Source organism: Capra hircus, chromosome 27 (assembly GCF_001704415.2).
Source record: "Capra hircus breed San Clemente chromosome 27, ASM170441v1, whole genome shotgun sequence".
Taxonomy (NCBI): Eukaryota; Metazoa; Chordata; class Mammalia; order Artiodactyla; family Bovidae; genus Capra; species Capra hircus.
This window is the reverse complement of record NC_030834.1, coordinates 7454173-7474573: the sequence shown is the minus strand read 5'-3', so window position 1 is coordinate 7474573 and position 20401 is coordinate 7454173. Positions and strand designations below refer to the sequence as shown.

At 50.3% G+C, this 20401-nt stretch overlaps 1 protein-coding gene across 3 annotated transcripts in view; it reads left to right on the top strand.

Annotated features, from left to right (window-relative positions):
- Nucleotides 1-20401, top strand: part of CSGALNACT1 (chondroitin sulfate N-acetylgalactosaminyltransferase 1) — a 332678-nt gene that overhangs the window by 245876 nt on the left and 66401 nt on the right. For all 3 annotated transcript variants that reach the window (XM_018042046.1, XM_018042047.1, XM_018042045.1), the window contains one exon: nt 688-1554. In XM_018042046.1, the coding sequence (XP_017897535.1) occupies nt 945-1554 (610 nt within the window). In that variant the 5' untranslated portion in view covers nt 688-944. The remainder of the gene's footprint in view (nt 1-687; nt 1555-20401) is intronic.

Sequence of the window (20401 nt, the reverse complement as noted above, 5' to 3'; positions counted from 1 at the left end):
ACTGTCTGCTCTTTCTGCATGTGACCACCCGAACTTAGCATTGGCATATTTGGGCCTCCAGGTGCTTCTGCGCTGCTCAGCAGAAGGTGTGAGGACCACCCTGAGCCGGCATGAAGCTCTGCCCTGGGTGGGTGCCCTCAAGATCAGGGATGCTCACTGCTTGCATCCGGCAGGGCTTGGGCAGGCCCTGTCTGCAATCCCATTGTCATTTAAGTTTTGCTTTTTCCCTTTTTGCTTTTTCCCGCGAAAATAATATGTGCCATTGTGGACAATTTACACGATAAAGAAAACTCACCATTAATCCTACTCTAGTAAGAGACAGCTCACATTTTTGCCATCTTTTCTTCCTTTTTTTTTTCCCTGCATGCTCTGTATTTTGTGTGCACGCCTCTGCAAATGGGTTTCTGCATGTTGATTCAGAAACACCAAACAATATTTAATCACCTGTTGTAAGCATCTTCTTTTTTCTTTTTGGCAGATTGCATGACTTGCAGATCTTCGTTTCCTGCCCAGGGACTGAACCCGGCTCTAGGGCAGTGAGAGTGTAGCAGTCTAATCACTGAACTGCGCCGTGTTTCCAGTATTTTCCATAAACCCCACTGCATATTGATTACTGACCGTCATGGTGAACACAAGGAGGTTATAGTCTTGAGTGAGTGTTATTTATTGCCCTCTGTCTCTCCCCAGATGCCCTCTGGAAGGTTACGATGGGAATGAGCCTGACGACTTGGACGGTTTCCCCGACTTGTTGCCTCTGCCCGCAAGTTTGTCCTTCGGAAGTCAGGAAAGTGCTGCGCGTGGTGGTGGCCTCCCAGGAACAAGGCGTGGCGGTGTAGACAGGAATGGATGAGAGCGGCTCGGGGGCCCTCGGACGCGTGCTCCTGGAGGTGTAGTCTGGGGACGCCCCTGCGGGCCGGGGCTGCATGGCCGACTCCTGAGCCAGGATGCTGCGCCGGGGGCTGCTCGCCTGGGCCTCCCGGGTGGTGGTTTTGCTCGTCCTCCTCTGCTGCGCGGCGTCCGTCCTCTACATGCTGGCCTGCACGCCGAGGGGCGACGACGAGCGCCTGGGGCTGCCCAGGGCCAACGGCCCCACGGGCAGGGCCGGCTCCCAGGCGGCGGTGCTCAGCTGGGAGGAGCGTCACCGCGACCACGTCGGGAGCCTCAAGAGGCAGATCGCGCAGCTGCAGGATGAGCTGCAGGAGCGGAGCGAGCAGCTGAGGGCTGCGCAGCAGCTGGCGGGGGAGCCCGCGGGCGCCCCGGGCAGGGCCCAGGCCGACCTGCTGGCCTTCCTGCGCTCGCAGGTGGACAGGGCGGAGGTGCACGCCGGCGTCAAGCAGGCCACCGAGTATGCCGCCGTGCCCTTCGACAGCTTCACACTGCACAAGGTGTACCAGCTGGAGACTGGCCTGACCCGCCACCCCGAGGAGAAGCCCGTGCGCAAGGACAAGCGGGACGAGCTGGTGGAGGCCATCCAGTCGGCCGTGGAGGCTCTGAACAGCCCCGCGGAGAGCAGCCCCGACCAGCGGCCCTACACGGCCTCGGACTTCATCGAAGGTTGGCCGGCTCGCCACGGGGGTGGGAAGTGGTGGGAGGGGCGCGGGGTCCCGGTCCAGGCAGGGCCGGGCTGCAGAGGTCCGCGGTGGCTTTGGGGATGCGACGACGGCTCTCTGTGAGCCGCTTTAAGGATGAGGGACCGTGGTGGCTGTGACCTGTAAGACGACTCAGTGTGGCCAGGGAAGGTGCAGAGTCAAGGAGGGAACAAAGGAAGCTGAGGGGAAGCTGACCAGGCAGCATCCCAGGAACAGGCTGACAGTACCTCGACCGAAGCAAACACAAATCCACCATGAGCCCAGGCCCGGACCGATTTAGACCAGTTCAGACTGGTTTGAACTGGCTAAGACTTGTTTCAGTTCAGTTCAGTTGCTCAGTCTGTCCGACTCCTTGCGACCCCATGAATCACAGCACGCCAGGCCTCCCTGTCCATCACCAACTCCCGGAGTTCACTCAGACTCACGTCCATTGAGTCGATGATGCCATCCAGCCATCTCATCCTCTGTCGTCCCCTTCTCCTCCTGCCCCCAATCCCTCCCAGCATCAAAGCCTTTTCCAATGAGTCAACTCTTCGCATGAGGTGGCCAAAGTACTGGAGTGTCAGCTTTAGCATCATTCCCTCCAAAGAAATCCCAGGACTGATCTCCTTCAGAATGGACTGGTTGGATCTTCTTGTTTAGACCAATTTAAAAAGCCTCTGACACTGGTTTAGACCTGTTTGAGCTGGCTGAGACGTGTTTAGACCAGTTTAAAAAGCCTCTGAGGCTGGTTTAGACCTGTTTGAACTGGCTGAGACTTGCTTAGACCAGTATAAAAAGCCTCAGACTGGTTTGACCTGGATGAGGCCGGTTTGAACCATTTGAGAACAGGTGGAAATGGTTTAGACCCTTTTGAACTGGCTGAGACCAGCGTAGACCAGTTTAGACCAGTTTGTACCATCTTAGACTGGTTTTATGGCAGCTTAGCCAAGAGCAGTTTTGAGTGTGACAGGCAGTTTTCGTTTTATGACATCTTACAGGCACTTCTGGAGACAGGACCCTTTCATCAGGTCACAGACAGAACAGTAATAGCCAAGTGTGCCTGTAGCACTTAGGGTGGTCTAGCTCTGTTTTGGAGAAGGAAATGGCAACCCACTCCAGTACTCTTGCCTGGAGAATCCCAGGGACAGGGGAGCCTGATGGGCTGCTGTCTCTGGGGTCGTACAGAGTCGGACATGACTGCGACTTAGCAGCAGCAGCAGCAGCTCTGTTTTAGCAAGTTTACACTTACAGGGACCCTTTTAAGGGGGCTGAGGAGATGGAGGCTCAGATTAAGTAAATCACCTAAAATTGCTCACTTACCAAGTGACAGTGGGATGTGAACCCAGAATTCTGATGCCAGCATCCAGGTCCTTAACCACTGGGCCACACTGTGCAGATAGAGCACCTGGAAGCTGAGAGAGTGAATGGCTCTTTCTTCATGGATGCAGAGCAACCTTGTATTTATTAACTTGCGTTTGTGCCAGTTTTAGAAGAAAGCAGCCGCATCTTGGAAGTTTCTTGCAGGCTCTTCTTACCGACTTTTCCATTGTTACCGATTCAAAAATCAGCTGATAATTTGGGAGAGGAGCTGCCTTTGAGGATGCCCAGCTTTTCCTCCTGTTTCTGAATAGGACCTGCTTCCCAGACACGTGGCTTGTCCACTCACCATGCTCCCTACTGGGTTCTGTAATGACCATCTCGTCCACCTGCAGGCAGGACAGACTGCCCTTAGTCGTATCAGAAACCCTCCCTCTGCTCCTCATGCTGTTCTCTTTGGATGCATTCCAGTCTTACCGGTTTTCCTTTTACAGGTGAACCGTAAGTTAATGCAGTTTTGATATATTATCTCTTTTCAAATACCTGGAGCTCAGTAAAGAAATCTTACACAAGACCAAGCTTTTGATGTGTCAACTGAAAAAAAAAAAGCATAACCTGAGAATTGTGAATTAAGTTTTATTTGGGTGCAAAATGAGGACTTTAGCCAGGCAGCCAGCATCTCAGACATCTCTGAGGATACACCCCCAAGAAGTGGGGTAGAGGTCAGGCTATATGTGATTTTGGTGAAGGGGGTCCATGAAACAACGCTTTTTGGCAGAAGGTTGCTGCTGGTCACGAGGAGCAGATGTCATTGTTCACGATTTTGGTACTTTTCCACGTATAAGAAGATACAGGAAATAGGGCTCATAAAATCTTCTCCTGAAGTATCTATCTGAGATCTGTTCCTCTAGTTTTTCCCAGAGAATTGAGTGCCTCGTTTTGGCTCCCAACCTCAAACTCCTTTCAGGATAAGTAAGTTGAAGGTCAGTGACTGCAGTGGCCAGTGACTTCATCCTTATAGAGGCAGATGACAAGTGTCCATTTTTCATCCACAGGTGTCAGGATTTTTTTGACTTATTTATTCTGAGGTATTAAAATGCTCAGCACACTAGGAAGCTAGTAAACACAGGGTGAGCACTTGGTAAGTGTTTAAAATATCGTGAGGCTGTAGCCTCTCATTTTTAGAGAGCTCAAGAGCTTATGAAACATTTCCACAACTATTATTTGCCTAGCCGACTTCCAGGGAAAATCATTAAACATCCTTTAAAAGGAACTCCTGGTTGCCCCTCACACAAAACCGTTTCAGAAGAACTTGATTACCCCGCGCCTGCACTTGGGCATGTTCACCCTTGTGGCTTCAATCTGCATTCGTGTTTGAAATCTCTGCTTTTCTGCGCACAGTATCTGAAGTGTAAGGCCTGTGGTTCTCCATCAGGAGAGACCTGGACCTCTTGTCCCTGAGCTGACGTGGCATGGCTGACTTCCTCTAAGAGACCACTTGTCACGCTGCCCTGTGTGGGTAACACCCTGTGTGTGAAGGCAGGTCGGTCTACACACACCTTCCAAACTTGGGGAAAGTCTGCTCAGCTATTTCGTACAATGAGTAAATGGACACAAACACTTTAAATGTGTTTACACCTATTTGACTGTCGTACACATAGTTGATACCACTTTTTCATTCTTATCACAAAAGACTATGAAGGCAGTTTTTAACTTTCTCAGTAAATGGAGTGTCAACAAAAGACTTCACTGGCCAGGAACTGCAGGAAGGCGGAGTTAAATCCGGTGCAAGGAGTAACTGTCAGGCAGAGACATTTCTGAACAAAGTGGGGTTTCCGTCTCTACAAGGGTTCTGCCATCAGCTGGATAGCTGGGAGGTTGTAACTGATGATTCTGTCGTCAGAGAGGTGGCTGGACTGAGTTATGTGAAGGTCTTTGCAATCCTGGTTCATGATTCTTTGATCTACACCTAGTGGGGGAGAAAGAAGGGAAGAGAAAGGGTCTGGCTTGAAATCTTTTTTCTATAGTAATTAGAATAAGTGACAGAACCATGTAGGATGAAGTCTGTCTTTGCAATAACATGTTCAGGTTTGTAAACTGGAAGTTTGCAACTCCCCTGGTGGGTCAGATGCTAAAGAACCTGCCCACAGTGGGGAACACCTGGGTCCAATTCTCGGGTCAGGACGATCCCATGGAGAAGGGAATAGCACCCTACTCTAGTAGTCTTGCCTGGAGAATCCCATGGACAGAGGAGCTTGGGCAGGCTACAGTCCACGGGGTCACAAAGCGTCAGACTGAGCGACTAACACTTTCACACTTCCACTTTCCATGGTAATTACAACAAGCGACAGAACCTTGTGAGGATGAAGTCTGTCTTTAAGATAACGTGTTTGGGTTTGTAAGCCTAACCTTGGACCCTTTTGTGTTTGGGTGTCAGCAGGCAGTTGAGTGGGAGTCTCCAAGCAGACCTGGACTCCAACACACTTGTAGGGCTCCACACGAGGGTCACGGGTTGGCTGAACCCTGAGCTCGTGTGATAAGGCTGGGGGTTCTTTGTGTTCAGATGAGGAATAATGAAAGTCTGAGAATGCTTCCGGATGATAATGGTTGTGTTGACTGAAAAGCCAGCCCTGGGGCAGGAGGCATGATGCCAGGGCAGGGGGCTGGGCAACCCTGGTCCAGACCCCGCTCCTCCCAGCAGCTGGGTCTCCTTGTCCTTCAGTCAGAGGCCGACTTTCATGTCCCCCAAGGCCCACCCAGCCTGGCCTCCTGCAAAATACGAAGCACAGCTTCAGCTTTGTTCCTCGGCTTTGCTGAGGGACCCGTCCTGAGGGGTGCCCCAGCCCTGCGGATCTTGCTCTCTGGAAAGGGGGGATTTGGACAGTCTTCTCTGACGGTGACCACTTCCTGCAGTTCTGTGAAACCTGTGGAGGGGGAGCACCTGCTGATGACTGTCTAATTTGTTATCCACGCTGACTGAATCATTATCTATCTCTAAAACATGGGGGAAGCGATGTTGACCCCTATTTCCAGATGTTTCTTCTGGCACTGATTTTTGCATTGGATTCTCACATAATAGCATGAATCTTTGGTACAACCATCTGGGCAAAGAAGATAAAGGAGAAAAACATGATCAAATCCTGTGTGTTCAGAAACCGAACTATATCTCAAGTGAACAGAACACTGCCCTTTATGGCTTAGCGCCTCCTGTTCAGGTCTGAGTGGCATGACTTTTGGCTTCAATGGCGTTTTTTAAATAGAGCTCTGGGACCTGCAGCCATAAAACAATTTGTTGTTGTCCAGTTGCTCAATTGTGGCCAACTTGTTGCAACCCCAGGGACTGCAGCACACCAGGCTTCCCTGTCCTTCACCATCCCCTGGAGCTTGCTCAAACTCATGTCCATCGAGTCGGTGATACCATCCCACCATCTCATCCTCTGTCATCCCCTTCTCCTCCTGCCTTCAATCTTTCCCAGCAGGGTCTCTTCTAGTGAGTCAGATCTTCTCATTGAGCAGCCAGAGTATTGGAGCTTCAGCATCAGTCCTTCCAATGAATATTCAGGGTTGATTTCTTTTAGGAAAACAATGTAGCCTCTTGAATTATTATTGTAACCATCTAAACACGGGATAATGTGAGTCCTGTGTGATGCGCTGTGTCTGCCGTCTCCGTGAGGTGGTTCTGAATCAGCCTGGGCAGCTCGCTCGCTCCAGCTTTTCTAGGGTTAGTGGAAGCAAGAGTGGGTCAGATGCCGAAAGACTTGATTTTAGGATGAGATGGAGACGAGTGAAGAGTCACGAGAAAGGGAAGCTTTTGATGGTGCCCTGAGACCCGTTTTAAAACAAGGGGATGTGGAAATGGCTCCAAAACCTTAGTGGCCACTGCACAGTGACCTCCTGTGCTCTGCAGCCACGACCAGGGAGGGGGTGGTTCCCAGGAGGCTGAGGCGGAGTGAGGATCCTGAGTGTTCTACATCCTTTGTTGATGCCTCAGCTTAACCTCCAGGGATGCCCTGAGGACCACGATGCTAAGCTTTGCTGGACAAGTTAAGCGCAGTCCCAGGGCCGGGTGTCTGGAAGGCTGGATGCTTGAAACCATGATACTAGGTGTGCCTTTTTGTGACTTAGGGAGGAAAGGGAAGATAGGTGTTCAGGTGCATTTCGGGGCACTTGGGGGGCTTCTGGGGGTCTTGATGCAGAAATTAGGAAGAGCAGGGATTCTGTGCGGTGGGCTGGTTGTAGGGGGAAGAGCAGATGGTTCGGGGAGGTGGCTGCAGGCAGGACAGGATGGAGAGCTTGCAGTGTGCGGGTTTCTCCTTGCAGGGGCTTCTCTTACTGTGGAGTGTGGGCTCCAGAGGGCTGGTTCAGGCTTTGTGGTTCATGGGCTTAGTTGCCCTGTGGCAGGTGGGATCTTCCTGAACTAGGGATCGAAGCTGTGTCCCCTGCATTGGTAGGCGGAGTCTTATCCACTGTACCACCAGGGAAGTCCCTGCATGTACACCCCTGAACACAGCCCTTTTGTAGAGAGAACCGCCCCCTGCCACCCCCCAGTTCCTTTACATTGTAAATGCCTCGTCAGCAGCAGCCAGAATTTCCTGCATCACTAGTCAGGCTCTATCCAATTCACTCAGCAATGGGAGCTTTTGGGGGGCAGTGGTGACATTACCTCTTATGCTTTGCTTAGAGTATCAGCAGTCTCCAGGGTCTGTAAAGCATCTCTCGTCCGTATCTGTCTGCTTCCACTGGGGCTGCTGATTAGAGGTGGGCAGGGGTCCACAGGGAGGTGGGCTGCTGGGGAGCTGAACCTTGGCCCTGGTGGCTTTACCCTCCTTGAAGGAGCTGAGGTGCAGGAGGGATGGACCCCAAGGGGAGTGGCTCCATCGTGGAAACGCTGGCCTGCGTCCTGCCTGGCTCTCCTGCCCTCAGCCCCATCTTTGCTGTGGGCGTAGATGAAGGGGAGGCATAGTCTTTCTCCATTCTTGGAGGTTCCGCTGGCTTATCAGTTGGTCTGGAAAACAGTCTGGAGAGGTGACTTCAGTTGTAGGTGGGTGTTTGTGGGGAGGACGCTGATGGTAGAGGACAGAGTGAGATTCCAGGCGGAGGTGGTGGGTTAGGTGTGGCTGGGAGTGTCGGCGCTTCCTTTTGAATGTTTGTTTATTGCATCTGTTTGGCTGCGTTGAGCCTTGTTTGCGGCACACCGGCTCTTCATGGCGTCATGCGCAGTCTTTCATTGCAGCACGCGGCCTCTTCGGTTGTGGCGTGTGGGCTGAGTTGCTCCGTGGCGTGTGGGATCTTAGTTCCCTGACCAGGGATCAAACCTGAATCCTCTGCATTAGAAGGCAGGTTCCCCTGGACCACCAGGGAAGCCCCACAAAGTGTCATAGCTTCTTAAATGGAGGGCCAGATGGGTAATGGGAGAGTGAAGCTCTGAGGGTTTTGAAGGCTTGGATGTTCAGCCTGTTCATTCACTGGGAGGCCCATGCACCAGCGTCATCCATGCTGGGGGCAGAGTGACACACACAACCCCTGCCCCTCGCAGGGGATGGCAGCAGAGTCACACCTTAAGTGGTCCAGCGGGGAGAGAGTGGCCCAGCCCGCGGCAGGGTCAGCAAGGTCTTCACGGAGAAGGTGCAGGCTGGGGGTGCTCTGCACAGCGGGAGTGACGAAGGCAGAACCTGGAGCCGTGTGAAAGCCTGGGATGTTTGGGGAGCTGCAGGCAGGATGCTGGAGTATTCAGTAAGAGGATCTAGCTCTGGGTGGGAGGAGGTGTGGCAAGATGGTGACCCTGAAGAATTAGTACCAAGATCATCACAGGTTTATGTGCATTTTAGGGTTTCTAGTTTACCCTGCAGGGCGTGTGCCATTATTGACCATTTTTAATTGTGGCTAGCCTGGTCACTATGATAGCAGGACAGAGGGGATATTTGAGAGGGCTGAGAGTTTGGGAAATAGTTTGGCAGTTCCTCGACGTAGGAAACATAGTTACTGCATGACCCAGTGGTTCTGCTTCAAGGTATGACTTGAGAGAAAGGAGAATGTACGTTCACACAAAAACTTGGACACAGATATTCATGACAGCCAGATGGTGGGAACAACCCTGATGTCCACCTGTGGACAGACTGATACAGGCAATATGACTTCCTTGCAAAATTATTTGCCACAGAAAGAAACAAAGGACTGATGTACTCTGCAAAGCGTATGTCCCTTGAAAACATGGTGCCAAGCGAAGAGAATCCACATACAGAAGACTGCATGTTGTGTGATCCACTTACATGAAATGTCCAGAAGAGGCAAGTCTGTAGCGACAGGAAGTAGATTGCCGGTTGCCTAGGACCTCAGGTGGGTGGGTGGGGAGAGGGGTGAGGAGTGACTGCTAATATAGCTACAGGGTTTCCTTTTAGGGCGATGAAAAGCTCCAAAATTAGATGGTGGGAGTGGTTGCAAAACTCTGTGAATATAGTAAAAAAAAAAAGATGACTTGTACAGTTGAAACAGTGGATTGTTTGGTATGTGAATTACATCTCAGTAAAGCTACTTAAAAATAAATATAATCTCTGTCCTCAAAAAAAAAAAAAGCAAAGGCTGGGAGATTAATGAAAAAGCTTTAAAATAGTTGAGGTGGCACAGACTCCTGCACCAAGGCTGCAGCCGTGGAACAGGAGGGCGGGGTAGGGCTCAGAACATTGGGAGGTGGTAGCTTTGGGGTCCAACCAAAAGCTTAGCGACTGGACAACAGCAGTAGAGTCCTGGGCTTTTTTTTTTTTTCGGCCATCCTGAGAGGCAGCAGTTTCTTAGTTCCCCAACCAGGGATCGAACCCTTGGCCCTGTGTGGAAGTACGGAGGATGGGGTGCAGTGGACCATCAGGAAGTCCCCTGGGCTTTTCCATAGGCATTTCCCCAGAGTGTATAATGAACAAGCTGCCAGGAACATACTTACTTAACATCATGCTTTTTCAAAAGGGGTTTTAGGCAGCAGTGGTATTTATTGATGTCAGACCTCTTTCCCCTTTATGTAAGTGCTAAATCATGTCTGTCTTATATGAGACACCAATACGGGCAGGGACTGGATGGGGAAGTGGGCAGAGGCTAGAAGAATGAAGACCCATATCTTACTTTTACTCTAAGATTAATTCAACAGACAGAAATATGAAGAATCCTTGTTTACATGTTTCTGACCGCAGTCAACTGACTGCCTTAACGAGTTTCCAGTTTGGAAATCATCTTCCAAACACACTGTGATTAGCCCGAGGCCAAGCATTCAAGCATAAGAACCAAAAGCCGGCGTGCCATCGCTGGTCGGTGACCATTGGCAGAGGGCTAGGAGCTTGGCTGCAGGGTGGGCCAGATGTGAGGCCACAACACAGCTGGCCTCCCACTGCTGTTGCAGGGACAAAAGCTTTGAGGGCAAAACCCAGTGCAGCGGGTGTCAGGACCCACAGAGGCTCGGCGGCATATGGCAGGGTGGGCATGCAGAGCAGGTGGTGCAGTCAGGGGCCCGACAGGGAGGGGGTGCAGGAATCAGCTGGACACAGGGACGAGGCGGGAGACGCGATCCGAATCGGGTCAGGAGGGCTCGGCACCCTTTGTTGTTCAGTTGCTCAGTCGTGTCTGACTCTGCAGCCCCATGGACTGCAGCACGCCAGGCTTCCCTGTCCTTCACCACCTCCCGGAGCTTGCTCAAGCTTATGTCCATCGAGTCGGTGATGCCATCCAACCATCTCATCCTCTGTTGTCCCCTTCTCCTCCCACCTTCAATCTTTCCCAGCATCAGGATCTTTTCTAATGAGTTGGTTCCTCACATCAGGTGGCCAAAGTATTGGAGTTTCAGCTTCAGCATCAGTCCTTCCAATGAACATTCAGGACTGATTTCCTTTAGGATGGACTGGTTTGATCTCCTTACAGTCTAAGGGACTCTCGAGAGTCCCATAGCTCAAAAGCATCAGTTCTTTGGCGTTCAGCCTTCTTTATGGTCCAACTCTCACATTCATTCATGACTGCTGGAAAAACCATAGCTTTGACTAGACGGACCTTTTTCGGCACCCGCGGGTAGGGGTTTATTCAGCAGACGTTTATTGAATGTCTACTGTGCATCGCTGTGCTGGCGGGCCTTAGGATGAGGGCTGTGGGCTTCTCTGGAAGGAGCCCCCACAGTTTTCATGTAGGTAATATTTTGTTACTGAAATCCTATGAATTTCCAGCCATTTCCTAAGAGATTCTCACTAGTTGCCAACGTTCCCAAAAGGCGATAGTTTGAATTCTTTATTCATTTTCAAGTTCATGGTTGAACATCCTCAACTTTTGAATATGTAGAGTTTATTAATAGTATGGAGTATGCTTGACTTTCTCTCCATGTTTAATGAAATCATTCATCTCAGTAACCTCTACCCACAAACTCAGCCGCACTGGAATTCATGAAAAATAGCAGACTGTGTGGCCTCACATAAAGTGTGTGGCTATAAAAGTTTGTCTCATACCCTTCAGTTGTGTGCCGAATTTATTCAGAATCAGTCATATCCTTTGCAGACTGGTGAATAACAGAGAGGCATACATCAAATGCTCAGAGTGAGATCTAAACAGACCCTACTTAATATGGCTCAAGGTACAATGAGCCTGATAGCAGTTCTTGCTTAAACTTTTAAGTCCAGACAAATATTATGAAAGATAAATGGGCAAAAGATACAAACAGATCATAAAGAAGAGACATGGATGCCTGAAAATCACATGCAAAAGTGAGCAGTAGATAAAAATTAAACAAAAATTGAATATTAAATTGCCATAATAAAAATGGCAGTCCATGACATTGGTGAGGTGAAATGAGCATTTATACCGAGTAATGTGAATATAAATGGATGCAGCCATTCTGTAAGGCAGTTTGGGACAAGAGCCGCTAAAATGTTCATACCTTTTCCCAGTATTTTCATTTCTGAAAACTTGTTCTGAAAATGCCCGTCAATGTTGACATGAAGAAAGTTCGCCGTAGAAATGCTTGTAAGAGTGAAAATCACAGAAACAACCCAAATGCCTGAGTAGGAGACTGGTAATCACGTTGTTGTTGTTGAGTCACCGAGTTGGGTCCAACCCTTTGCAGCCCCACGCACTGCAGCACACCAGGCGTCCTGTCCTTCACTGTCTCCCAGAGCTTGTGATGCCATCCAAGCGTCTCATCCTCTGTCGCCCCTTCTCCTCTTGCCCTCAGTCTTTCCCAGCATCAGAGTCTTTTCCACTGAATCGGCTCTTCACCTCAGATGGCCAAAGTATTGGAGCTTCAGCTTCAGCATCAGTCCTTCCAGTGAATATTCAGGGTTGATTTCCTTTAGGATGGACTGGTTGGATCTCCTTGCAGTCCAAGGGACTCTCAAGAGTCTTCTCCAATACCACAGTTCAAAAGGATCAATTTTTCGGCGCTCAGCTTTCTTTATGGTCCAACTCTCACATCCATACATGACCACCGGAAAAACCACAGCTTTGACTATCTGAACCTTTGTCGGCAAAGTGATGTCTCTGCTTTTTTAATATGCTGTCTAGGTTTGTCATAGCTTTGCTTCCAAGGAGCAAGTGTCTCTTAATTTCATGGCTGCAGTCACCATCTGCAGTGATTTTGGAGCCCAAGAAAATAAAGTCTGTCACTGTTTCCATTGTTTCCCCATCTATTTGCCATGAAGTGATGGGGCTGGATGCCAAGATCTTCATTTTTTGAATGTTGAATTTTAAGCTAACTGTTCCATTCTTCTCTTTTGCCTTCATCAAGAGGCTCTTTAATTCCTCTTTGCTTTCTGCTATTAGAGTGGTATCATCTGCGTGTCTGAGGTCGTTGATATTTCACCCAGCAGTCTTGATTCCAGCTTGTGCTTCACCCAGCCCGGCATTTTGCATAACGTATTCTATTGTACAGAAACCAAAAATCATTTATTAACTACTGATAGAGTGGGACAGCCTGTGGCATGGGAAAAACTGTAATTTTAGCTGTGAAAGTACTGATAAAGTTTACATCTCACTATAAAAATTAAGAGGATGAAAATACTGTATCAAAGCGTTTATAGTCTTATTCGCAAGTGGTGGAATTATAGGTGATGCTGTGTTTCCGGACATCCTACTTTGATAATCTGTTGCTCTTATACTTTGCAGAAGGATATAGCAGTGCCTGAATGATGTTTACATGATTAAAAAAGAACGTAGCATCTGATCTCCTCAAAGTGACCGAATCTGATGTTTGGGACACACGCTGAGTGCAGGGTGGTGGTCTCCGTGCATTTCTGTCCTGCTTCTGGAAACTCAGGATGAGAAAAATAACATTGTAGGTCATGTTCTCGGTCTTGAGCAGTCTTGAGCCTCAGTAACAGGGCTGGAGGAGGCTGCCAGCCTGCAGAGGTGAGGGTCATTCTTAGGAAGGCGATGACCAGCCTCTTGGAAGAGGCTTGAGCACAGCTTCTTTGTGTCCACCCTCATCATGATGGGTGGCAGGTGTCTGGCTGGAGGGCAGGACCCAGCAGAGAGCCGTGCGGTCACTCTCATCAGCTCTGCGGGACCCTGGCCCTGGATCCTTGGGCCCTAAACAGCAGTTTGGCGGAGCTTGCGTTCCACTGATGCCCCGCAGCTCTGATGTTATCTGCCTGACTCCTGGTCCCTGCGGCATCTAACTCTGCTTTCTAACTTTCCTTAAAGCCTTCCCGGGACTTCTCTAAGATAAATGGGGGCTTCAAATGTCAAGAAAGAGGAGAACAAGGCACCTCTTCTTCCTCCTCTTGGAAAAAGACCCTACTGTCGATGGTGCCTTTTTTAAAGCCTGTCTCTCCCCTTTCCCTTCTTTTCCAAATATAGGTCTTGTGAAAGTCAGTGTGAGCTGCAGCAGCCTCGCATATGTGGCTTCCCATCTGCATCTCGGTCTGCACAATGCGCCGTATATTTAGCTGCCTAAATCGGGACTGTTCCGCGTGCTGATTCAAGAGGGACTGGGAAGTCACATGGGCAAGCAAGGCTGTTTGTTGGTCAGGACTGGCTGCTGGATGCTCTTGGTTCTCACCCGCGGATCCAGAAGTGAGAGATATTTGGGGACATCAAGAGAGCAGATGGCCCGTGAAGGCAGATGGCCCAGGCAGTAATTAGTCCAGGGAGGCGATGGGTCATTTTCTGAGCTTGGAGCAGAATTTCCCGTCTGTTGGGGCCATTCAAGTTGCGGAGAGAGGCTCCGGGTAGAACTGGTAGGGCTGAAACTGTGTGTCAGTGAGTCACCACAGCTGAGATAACAGCTCAGCTTTGCTTCCCAAGTGAAAGGTTCCTAGCAAGAAGATAGAAGGGGAGAGCTTCTGTTTGTTTTAAGTTTAAAAGTAGAGGTACTCAACTATTTTTTCAATGAATGGGTTGTTCCTTTTCCAGTTTTGTTTATTTATTTTTGGCTGGGCCGGGTCTTCGCTGCTGTAGTCTTTTCTCTAGTTGGGACTGGTAGGCTGTGCTCTCGTTTCCATGCCCAGGCTTCTCGTTGCAGAGCACGAGCTCTGGGGTGCTCATACTTCAGCAGGTGTGGTGCTCAGGTTAGTTGCCCCTCGGCCTGTGGAATCTTCCCAGACAAGGGATCGAACTCATGTCCCCTGAATTGGAAGGCAGATTCTAAACCACTGGACCCCCAGGGACATCCTCAACTCCTTCATAGGGCTAGAGAAAGATGAATTTGTCGAGGGAGCTGGTGAAAACCCAAGATGGGGTATTTGGCACCAACCCCATCTCCTCCTCTTTCACGGCACTGTGCCCTGTGATGGCTAAGCTTTCTGCGTCCCCCACTAGCCTGAGCTGAGGGACCGCTTCTCATATCCCTTGGTAGCCCTGACACTTAGGTGGAGTGTCTGGTACATAGGTGCTGGCAGTGTTTGTTGAATGAATACATGGACACATGGCGGCACAGGTAGAGGATGGGCTTGCACGGGAGGAAGGAGAAAGCTTCCTTTGAAACGGAGGGGAGGGTGGCTCTGCAGTGGGATGAGTCAAGTTTTGCTCATTTGATTTTTTCGTCTGAGAGAGTGACTAGGAATTTAAGGTCGGAACATACAGATAAGCACTGTACTTAGTTTTCAGTAAATGACAGTGATGATTTCATGTGATGCTTTTATTCGTCTGTATCTCTGTGTATTTCAGTCTTTAAAGTAGAAAGCTAATTTAATGTGCGTTTGGCATTTCTCTTGCAGTAATCATCCTAGTCCACGCCCATGGTCCGTCTTCCTCCTCTTCCGGGGACCCCTTACCCTCTGCTTCACGGCGCTCTCTCTGCTGTTAACCTGTCTCTGGTGACCTGGCCCCTGTTGCTCGTGACTATGCTTCACCTGTAGGAGATGCATTTTCTGCCCTTTAAAGGGGAGCCAGTGTCTTTTCTTGGACATATTTGCAATCACACCTGCATATAATTAGTCTTTGCAGTTTTGGTCTATGTAAAGTGCAAACCCTCCCATTCTGCTGTGATTCATGGGCAGGTAAAAGAGCTCTGCACCAGTTACAGTGTGTGTCTGTGTGTGTGAGTGTCTTCCCCACTCATCCAGCAGGCACTTCTCCAACACCAGCTGGGTGTCCTGCAGTTTAGCTCAGTTCTGATACCTTCTACCTGGAGGTACATCGGATTCCACGGGTATAAAAGGCTCAGTCCCACAAGACTGCCCTCTTCCCCGACTTCAGACTCCAGGTTATCACCCGTGCTTCCGACCAACCAGCTGCAGGCTGAAAGTTCCAACGGCCCCTTCTGGGTTCAGTTAATTTCCTAGAGCAGCTCACAGAACTCAGAGAGACATTTTACTCAATTGCTGGTTTACTATGAAAGGATGCGATGGAGGTTGCTGATGAACATCCAGGTTGGAGCCATCTGTAGAGCAGGCATGTGGGGAGAGGAGAGCTCCTCTGATCTCTCTGGGTCCCACCACTGCCCCCCCCAGCGTCTCCACCTGTTCACCAGCCTGGATGCTCTCTGAAGCCCCATGCCTTTGGGATCTTTATGGAGGCGTCAGCACACAGGCCTGATGGATTGTTAACTCCACTCCCAGCCCTTCTCCAGAGAACGTGGGGTGGGGCTGAAAACTCCAAGCTGCTAGTCACGACTTTGTCTTTCCAGTGACCAGCCCCCAAGCAGCAGACCACCCAGAGTCACCTCAACAGAACAAAAGACACTCCTGGCACCCAGGACATCCCAAGGGTCCCAGGGAGCCAGGGCAGAGGCCAGCATACACTTTCCACAGTGTCCCAGATGGGGACGTGCATTAGACTGTCCCATCCTTGTGCTGGCTTTTTTCATGAGTTTGGCTTGGGAGCCAGGCTGCCTGGATTTAGATCTCAGCTGAGCCATTTAGCTAACTGGCATGGGAGATGCCGTGAGCACGAAGCTGGCTTTCCCAGGGCCTGATGCTTATCCATGACAGTTTGGCTGTGCTGACCCCAGTGAGTTCCCCAATTGTGGGAGACTCAGCTGCACGCTTTGTGGTAGGGAACTGTGTGTGCACTTTGCCCTGTAAAGAGAAAAAAGAGTGACTTTCACTCACTCCGTCTGCACAGTGAGTGAGTGAAAGTTGCTCAGTTGTGTCCGAGTCTTTACGACCCCATAGACTGTAGCCCGCCAGGCTCCTCCGTCCATGGGATTCTCCAAGCAAGAATACTGGAGTGGGCAGCCATTTCCTTCTCCGGGGGATCTTCCTGACCCAGGGATCAAACCCGGGTCTCCTGCACTACAGGCAAGATTCTTTACCTCTGAGCCACTAAGTGGACATTACTAATACCTCATGGGATTGTCACAAGGAGTATATGGGTTCATACAGATAATGCTTTTCTAGCATCTCCTGGCACAGTAAGTGTTAATTATTACTACTATTTTTGTTATTTGTTGGTAGGCCTGGGGGAGGCATTTTTATAGCCCCAGATGTGTTTTAGACTCCTTCCCTGGCTTCTTACACTCTCCTGAATTATAATTAATCTTCCCTAAGACGCAATAGTTGTCAGTTGTGGTAAGTTCATTTCCCTTTCTTGACTCATGTCCAAAATGCCATTTAATACATGCAAAGTTAACAGTTTTCCAGGGAAGAAGTTTTGAAAAGTTCTCCTCACGAAGTTAGAGTTCGCTTCTAACCCAGTGTTAATATTGTGGTTATCGGTGGTCATGTTTCGTTGTCTGTATTAAGCAGACTAATCGTATTTTTGCACATGTGTCTGTTGATGTAAGACAGTGTCTCTTGGGAAGTGTATAATGTAGAGAATTTTGAACCTGGGATGACTATCCGTATTTGCATTTATTTCAGCACATCTTAGGATGTGAGTTTTCCTTCCTTCTTGTTCCTGCCTTGGGGCTGCCGTGTTCCATTCTCAAACCCCAAGCCTCCTGTGGCTGGGAGCGCAACGATTTCGTGATCCCTACAGTGTCTTCTTGATGAGAATCCTCTTGGGAGAAGGAGGCAGGGGAAGGGTCTCGCGGTTGGCGTGTGAAAAGGCACTTCTGTGCTGAGAACTCCGAGCGGCAGACAAGGACCACGCCCCGTGGCAGAAGCTGCAGGCTCGTTTGTTAGCACTGTGACTTCGAGCTTGCTGGCGTTTATGAGTAGCGGAGTCCTTCAAAGCCCATCCGTTCTTCTTGTCTGAGATTTCACCCATCATTCTTACTGACTCATCATGTTGACTGCGATTGAGATGCTTGTTTCTCTGGCCCCAGACTCACTTGTTCCACCTTTGAACTTGGTGCAGACTCTGTCGTGACCTGGCCATGTGGTGGTCCCTCCTGCCTTGGTGGGGTGGGGGGACCATGTCCTCACTCCCATCAAGAAACTGGATGTCCAGTGCTCTTGGGACCTGGGACCGGTGGGACTGACCAGGAGCAGAAATAAAGGAAGCACATCCTTTTCTTTCTGGACCCACAGCTACCGCTGGGAGGTGGAATGGTCATCTCTTTGGGGGTGTCGATTGGAGTGAAATTGTTTGTCTTTCTAAAGCAATGCTATGTTTTAGGATATAGTTGATTTCATAGTGCTTTGCAAATATTAACCCGACATATAAGTCTCTAGGGGCAGATCGTGAGTAAATCTTAAAGCACAAGCTTTCAGGAATAAAATTTAAGCTCTTTAGAGTTGTCAGCTTGAGGGGGAAGAAGAAATGAGATAATCCTTCAGAAAGGAAGCGTCATACGGAAGTGTGAGTTGGCGTCTGAATGTAGGTTAACTTTCTTCCCCAGAAATAACGGTGAAAGGATGCCTCTTCACCGCGGCGTCCTGAGAGGATGTGCGGTGAATCCCGTTGCAGTCACATGGGCGTTAGCAGCAGCAGCCTTTCAGCTCCTGCTCTGCCGGGTGCCATCCCGGGCACTGGGGGCCGTCCTGGGCGCTGGGGGGCCCGAAGTGCAAACCCAGACAGAGCGCAGCTCATGGAGTTTGCATTCCAGTTGGTGAAGAGAGTAAATATAGACCTGAAGGAGCAGATCACAGAGCAAGAGGAAAGATGGGTCCTTTATCAGGGAAAAATAAAGGCGCTGTGGCTCAGATGGTCAAGAATCTGCCTGCAGTGCAGCGGAACCTGGGTTCAGTCCCTGGGTCAGGAAGATCCCCTGGAGGAGGAGATGGCAACCCGTTCCAGTGTTCTGACCTGGAGAATCCCAAGCATAGAGGAGCCTGGCGGGTCACAAAAAATCAGATACACTGAACAGCTAGCATGCACACACAAGTGGGGAGCTTCTGGGGTGAACACTTCAGCCTGAAATAGTGATCAGACGAGGTCGTGCTGGGGCATGACAGGTGGACAGAAATGTGGAGAAGGTGAGGGAGCTGGGCCTTCATGCCCCTCGGGGCGGGCATCCAGAGAGGAGAGGTGGGGCACTGGCTCAGCCCGGGAGCCTGCCCAGTGCCCGATGTAGGGACAGTGTGGGCTGGACAGAGCTGTTGGGGAAGAGAGGGGAGATGAGCCAGCAGTGGGGGGTGGGGGCGCATATCTCATGGACCATTGTGGGGACTTACTTTACATGCCTCGGTGAAATGGGGAGATCCTGGCTGGTTTTCAGCTGAGGGGGTAACATGATCTGACTTAAATTTTGGAAGGGTGATTTTGGGTGCTGTGTTGGGAGTAGACCGTGGAGCGGGTAGAAGCCGGGCGACCTCTCCGGGGCTGTTACAGGGAGCGTGCACAGGTGGTGTGGCTGGACCAGGGTGGGGACAGGGGAGATGCTTGGCAGTGGTCGGATGCTGGGCGTGTTTTGAGAATGGAGCCAGCATGTTTGCCTGTGGATGGATGAGGAAGATCGGGGAGGCGGGGTTGATGCTGGGGACTTGAGTCTGAGCATCCAGGGGACGCGTTGCTGTCAGCGGAGGTGGGCAGATTCTGGGCGGCACGTGTGCTTGTCTGTGTGAGTGTGTGCACGCACGTGTGTGTGTGTGGGGGAGGGGTAGAGGGGTCTATTTTGTGTCTTTCTCATGTCTAAACTGTATGAAGCTCACTTTTTGAGAAAATTGTAAGTTCTCCGATTAGATTTCCTGAACAAGTACACACGCACACGCACGATATCCTTGGGGAAAGTGGGTCCCGTGTGACTGACGGTCGCCACCACTGGTCCCGGGACTGCAGGGCAGGTACCATCAGTGGGGGAGGGGCTTAAACAACAGACGTTTATTTTCTCACAAATCTGGAGGCTGGAAGTCCAAGCTCAAGGTGTGGGCAGGTTTAGTTCCTTCCGAGCACTTTATCCTTGGCCTGCAGATGGCTGCCCCTAACGTGTCCTTCTGTGCTCTTCCCTGCACACGCGTATACCTGGTGCCTCTGTGTGTCCTGGCCTCCTCATCTTATAACGGAACCAGTCAGATTGGATTAGGACCGCCTAACAGCCTCCCGGGGACATGCTCACCTCTTTAGAGCTCGTGTCTCTAAACATAGCACCTTCTGAGGTGCTCAGGGTGGGTAGCCTAGGAATTTTTGGAGGACAAAATTCAGCTGCTGATGCTGGTCTTCTTTGGTATCTGGGAACCTGAAGGGGTGTCATTAGAGTGTTTTGCATGTGTGCACGGGTTTCTGCTCAGTCCCCTGGTCGTGTCTGACTCTCTGCGACCCTGTGGACTCTAGCCCACCAGGCTCCTCTGTCCATGGGATTCTCCAGGCAGGAATCCTGGAGTGGGTTGCCATTTCCTCCTCCAGGGGATCTTCCTGACCCAGGGATTAAACCTGCGTCCCCCGTGTCTCCTGCATTGCCAGACAGGTTCTCTACCACTGCCCCACCCAGAAATGACTCCTGAAATGAGATTGTCAATATTCCTCACGTTGAAGAGCAAAACATTGAAATAAATGCTCTTACTGTGTATTTTCATTTCACTCTCTCAGGACTCCATTAAGTGCTTGTGATGAATTAGGCTTTGAAACAGGGAAGTGTGAGAGAGTTCTCCTCGTCCAGCTGGGCAGCCACATCCATGGGTGACCTGTGCAGGAGGCTGGAAAGGAACAGCTAGGGAAGTTGGCAGAGAAGCCGAACGTGCTACCTGGAAAGCCAAGGAACGGAGGCGTTTCAACAGAGAGAGTTGGCATTCACA